The sequence below is a fragment of the Oncorhynchus kisutch genome, unplaced genomic scaffold (assembly GCF_002021735.2).
Source record: "Oncorhynchus kisutch isolate 150728-3 unplaced genomic scaffold, Okis_V2 scaffold2622, whole genome shotgun sequence".
In the NCBI taxonomy this organism is placed as follows: domain Eukaryota; kingdom Metazoa; phylum Chordata; class Actinopteri; order Salmoniformes; family Salmonidae; genus Oncorhynchus; species Oncorhynchus kisutch.
The window spans coordinates 20001-25000 of NW_022264567.1; the positions used below are offsets into that span (position 1 = coordinate 20001).

General features: G+C 50.2%; 1 protein-coding gene across 1 annotated transcript in view; it reads right to left on the reverse strand.

Moving 5' to 3' along the window:
* LOC116370579 (tektin-3) overlaps nucleotides 1–1304 on the reverse strand; it is a gene marked incomplete at its 5' end in the record, with an annotated part of 5445 nt that extends 4141 nt beyond the window's left edge. The window contains 2 exons of the mRNA XM_031819805.1: nucleotides 837–991; nucleotides 1082–1304. Of these exons, the coding sequence (XP_031675665.1) occupies nucleotides 837–991; nucleotides 1082–1304 (378 nt within the window). The remainder of the gene's footprint in view (nucleotides 1–836; nucleotides 992–1081) is intronic.
* Nucleotides 1305–5000: the final 3696 nt, after the last annotated feature.

The window sequence follows — 5000 nt, forward strand, 5'->3', positions numbered from 1 at the left end:
GTGTGTGTGTGTCTCAGTGTGTGTTACTTGGTGTGTGTGTGTGTGTGTCTCAGTGTGTGTTACCTGGTGTGTGTGTGTGTCTCAGTGTGTGTTACTTGGTGTGTGTGTCTCAGTGTGTGTTACTTGGTGTGTGTGTGTGTGTTTACCTGGTTGTGTGTGTGTCTCAGTGTGTGTCTCAGTGTGTGTGTGTGTCTCAGTGTGTGTTACCTGGTGTGTGTGTGTGTGTCTCAGTGTGTGTTACCTGCTGTGTGTGTGTCTCAGTGTGTGTTACCTGGTGTGTGTGTGTGTGTCTCAGTGTGTGTTACCTGGTGTGTGTGTGTGTCTCAGTGTGTGTTACCTGCTGTGTGTGTGTCTCAGTGTGTGTTACCTGGTGTGTGTCTGTCTCAGTGTGTGTTACCTGGTGTGTGTGTGTGTGTCTCAGTGTGTGTTACCTGGTGTGTGTGTGTCTCAGTGTGTGTTACCTGCTGTGTGTGTGTGTCTCAGTGTGTGTTACCTGGTGTGTGTGTGTGTGTCTCAGTGTGTGTTACCTGGTGTGTGTGTCTCAGTGTGTGTTACCTGCTGTGTGTGTGTCTCAGTGTGTATTACCTGGTGTGTGTCTGTCTCAGTGTGTGTTACCTGGTGTGTGTGTGTGTGTCTAAGTGTGTGTTACCTGGTGTGTGTGTGTGTCTCAGTGTGTGTTACCTTCTGTGTGTGTGTCTCAGTGTGTGTTACCTGCTGTGTGTGTGTCTCAGTGTGTGTTACCTGCTGTGTGTGTGTCTCAGTGTGTGTTAACCTGGTGTGTGTGTGTGTCTCAGTGTGTGTTACCTGCTGTGTGTGTGTGTCTCAGTGTGTGTTACCTGCTGTGTGGTTGGTCCCTGCAGAGCTCTATATTAGGTCTATGGGTGCGTTCCTCCAGCCTGGACTGAGCCACTCTGAGGGGGGCTCTCTTCGCCCAGATGGACCCCTCCAAATCTGAGATGGTACGCTCCGTCTGATGCATCTCCTGCAGGGTCTGGAGAGAGATGGAGAGGGAGAGGGGGGTCAGCACACAGAACACACACACACCACAATGAAAATACACACACAGCCCCCCCCCCCCCACCTTGGCCAGGTGCTGCTGTAGCGTGTTCCTAGCGTGTGTGGTCTGGTTGACACGGAGTGTGAAGGCGGCGTTGACACGGTTGTACTGAGACCACATGTCTCTCGCCGCGGCAACCAGGGTTCCCTCCACCAGCTCCGTTAGCTCCCGCGTGGCTCGCCTCTCTGACGCCGACGTCCCGATGTTGTCCTCCGAATACTGAACCCAAGACACCGGCACTGAGACACTACAGGGAGGGAGGAGGGACAAATCACATGTTGTCCTCCTGAATACTGAACCCAAGACACTGAGACACTACAGGGAGGGAGGAGGGACAAATCACATGTTGTCAGAGTGTCCTTAGTGTGTCGCATCTGGTTGAATGAAGTGTTGGAGAAAACCGTGTGAGATTCTGTTACCTGGTATCTACCAGGCTGAGGTCAGGGTAATAGCTGGTAGCAGGAGAACAGTTGGTCAGTGTTACCTGGTATCTACCAGGCTGAGGTCAGGGTAATAGCTGGTAGCAGGAGAACAGTTGGTCAGTGTTACCTGGTATCTACCAGGCTGAGGTCAGGGTAATAGCTGGTAGCAGGAGTACAGTTGGTCAGTGTTACCTGGTATCTACCAGGCTGAGGTCAGGGTAATAGCTGGTAGCAGGAGAACAGTTGGTCAGTGTTACCTGGTATCTACCAGGCTGAGGTCAGGGTAATAGCTGGTAGCAGGAGAACAGTTGGTCAGTGTTACCTGGTATCTACCAGGCTGAGGTCAGGGTAATAGCTGGTAGCAGGAGAACAGTTGGTCAGTGTTACCTGGTATCTACCAGGCTGAGGTCAGGGTAATACCTGGTAGCAGGAGAACAGTTGGTCAGTGTTACCTGGTATCTACCAGGCTGAGGTCAGGGTAATAGCTGGTAGCAGGAGAACAGTTGGTCAGTGTTACCTGGTATCTACCAGGCTGAGGTCAGGGTAATAGCTGGTAGCAGGAGAACAGTTGGTCAGTGTTACCTGGTATCTACCAGGCTGAGGTCAGGGTAATAACTGGTAGCAGGAGAACAGTTGGTCAGTGTTACCTGGTATCTACCAGGCTGAGGTCAGGGTAATAGCTGGTAGCAGGAGAACAGTTGGTCAGTGTTACCTGGTATCTACCAGGCTGAGGGTCAGGGTAATAACTGGTAGCAGGAGAACAGTGGTCAGTGTTACCTGGTATCTACCAGGCTGAGGTCAGGGTAATAGCTGGTAGCAGGAGAACAGTGGGTCAGTGTTACCTGGTATCTACCAGGCTGAGGTCAGGGTAATAGCTGGTAGCAGGAGAACAGTTGGTCAGTGTTACCTGGTATCTACCAGGCTGAGGTCAGGGGTAATAACTGGTAGCAGGAGAACAGTTGGTCAGTGTTACCTGGTATCTACCAGGCTGAGGTCAGAGTAATAGCTGGTAGCAGGAGAACAGTTGGTCAGTGTTACCTGGTATCTACCAGGCTGAGGTCAGGGTAATAGCTGGTAGCAGGGAGTACAGTTGGTCAGTGTTACCTGGTATCTACCAGGCTGAGGTCAGGGGTAAATAGCTGTAGCAGGAGAACAGTTGGTCAGTGTTACCTGGTATCTACCAGGCTGAGGTCAGGGTAATACCTGGTAGCAGGAGAACAGTTGGTCAGTGTTACCTGGTATCTACCAGGCTGAGGTCAGGGTAATAGCTGGTAGCAGGAGAAACAGTTGGTCAGTGTTACCTGGTATCTACCAGGCTGAGGTCAGGGTAATAACTGGTAGCAGGAGAACAGTTGGTCAGTGTACCTGGTATCTACCAGGCTGAGGTCAGGGTAATAGCTGGTAGCAGGAGAACAGTTGGTCAGTGTTACCTGGTATCTACCAGGCTGAGGTCAGCGGTAATAGCTGGTAGCAGGAGAACAGTTGGTCAGTGTTACCTGGTATCTACCAGGCTGAGGTCAGGGTAATAGCTGGTAGCAGGAGAACAGTTGGTCAGTGTACCTGGTATCTACCAGGCTGAGGTTCAGGGTAATAGCGGTAGCAGGGAGAACAGTTGGTCAGTGTTACCTGGTATCTACCAGGCTGAGGTCAGGGTAATAACTGGTAGCAGGAGAACAGTTGGTCAGTGTTACCTGGTATCTACCAGGCTGAGGGTCAGGGTAATAGCTGGTAGCAGGAGAACAGTTGGGTCAGTGTTACCTGGTATCTACCAGGCTGAGGTCAGGGTAATAGCTGTAGCAGGAGAACAGTTGGTCAGGTGTTACCTGGTATCTACCAGGCTGAGGTCAGGGTAATAACTGGTAGCAGGAGAACAGTTGGTCAGTGTTACCTGGTATCTACCAGGCTGAGGTCAGGGTAATAGCTGGTAGCAGGAGAACAGTTGGTCAGTGTTACCTGGTATCTACCAGGCTGAGGTCAGGGTAATAGCTGGTAGCAGGAGAAACAGTTGGTCAGTGTTACCTGGTATCTACCAGGCTGAGGTCAGGGTAATAGCTGGTAGCAGAGAGAACAGTTGGTCAGTGTTGGATCCAGGGTAATACCTGGTAGCAGGGATACAGTTGGTCAGTGTTTACCATGGTATCTACCAGGCTATGTCAGGTAATAGCTGGTATCAGAAACAGTTGGTCAGTGGTTACCTGGTATCTACAAACCAGGCTTAGGTCAGGTATACTGGAGCGGATGAACAGTTGGTCCGTGTTACCTTGTGGTATCTACGAGGCTGAGGTCAGGGTAATAGCTGTAATCCTGAGAACAGTTGGCAGTGGTTACCTGGTATCTACCCAGGCTGAGTCCCAGGGTAATAACGGGTAGCAGGAGAACAGTTGGTCGTGTTACCTGTTCTAACCAGGCTGAGGTCAGGGTATAGCGGTAGCAGGAGAACATTGGTCAGTGTTACCTGTATCTACTCCCCCACAGGCTGAGGTCAGGGTAATAGCTGGTAGCAGGAGAACAGTTGGTCAGTGTTACCTGGTAATCTACCAGGCTGAGGTCAGGGTAATAAATGGTAGCAGGAGAACAGTTGGTCAGTGTTACCTGGTATCTACCAGGCTGAGGTCAGGGTAATAGCTGGTAGCAGGAGAACAGTTGGTCAGTGTTACCTGGTATCTACCAGGCTGAGGTCAGGGTAATAACTGGTAGCAGGAGAACAGTTGGTCAGTGTTACCTGGTATCTACCAGGCTGAGGTCAGGGTAATAGCTGGTAGCAGGAGAACAGTTGGTCAGTGTTACCTGGTATCTACCAGGCTGAGATCAGGGTAATAGCTGGTAGCAGGAGAACAGTTGGGTCAGTGTGTGACAGTGGCTGTCGATCTGGAGAGCTCTGTGTTTATCATCCATGTCTCTTTCCAACTGGTGCTGCACTCTCCTGTTGGACCTGCGCACACACACACACACACACGCGCACGCACACACACACACACATACACACACACACACGCACACACACACACACACACACACACAAACACACATTAAGTCATCCATTAGATTTCCTTTAGTTTAATTAAACCAATTTGTAATGTGAAGTGCAATTAGTTGGAGTTTCTCTATAGGAAAAGATTTACAGAATGGTTTATCTATCGTTGCTATTGGCAAGAAATCTCCAGTTATTACTTATTCCAGTTAGCCAGCCCCTACCACGTTATCATCAAGTGTTAAGTCAGACTTATTCCAGTTAGCCAGCCCCTGCCACGTTATCATTGAGTCTGACTTATTCCAGTTAGCCAGCCCCTACCACGTTATTGTTGAGTCTGACTTATTCCAGTTAGCCAGCCCCTACCACGTTATCATTGAGTCAGACTTATTCCAGTTAGCCACCCCCTACCACGTTATTGTTGAGACTGACTTATTCCAGTTAGCCAGCCCCTACCACGTTATCATTGAGTCTGACTTATTCCAGTTAGCCAGCCCCTGCCACGTTATCATTGAGTCTGACTTATTCCAGTTAGCCAGCCCTACCACGT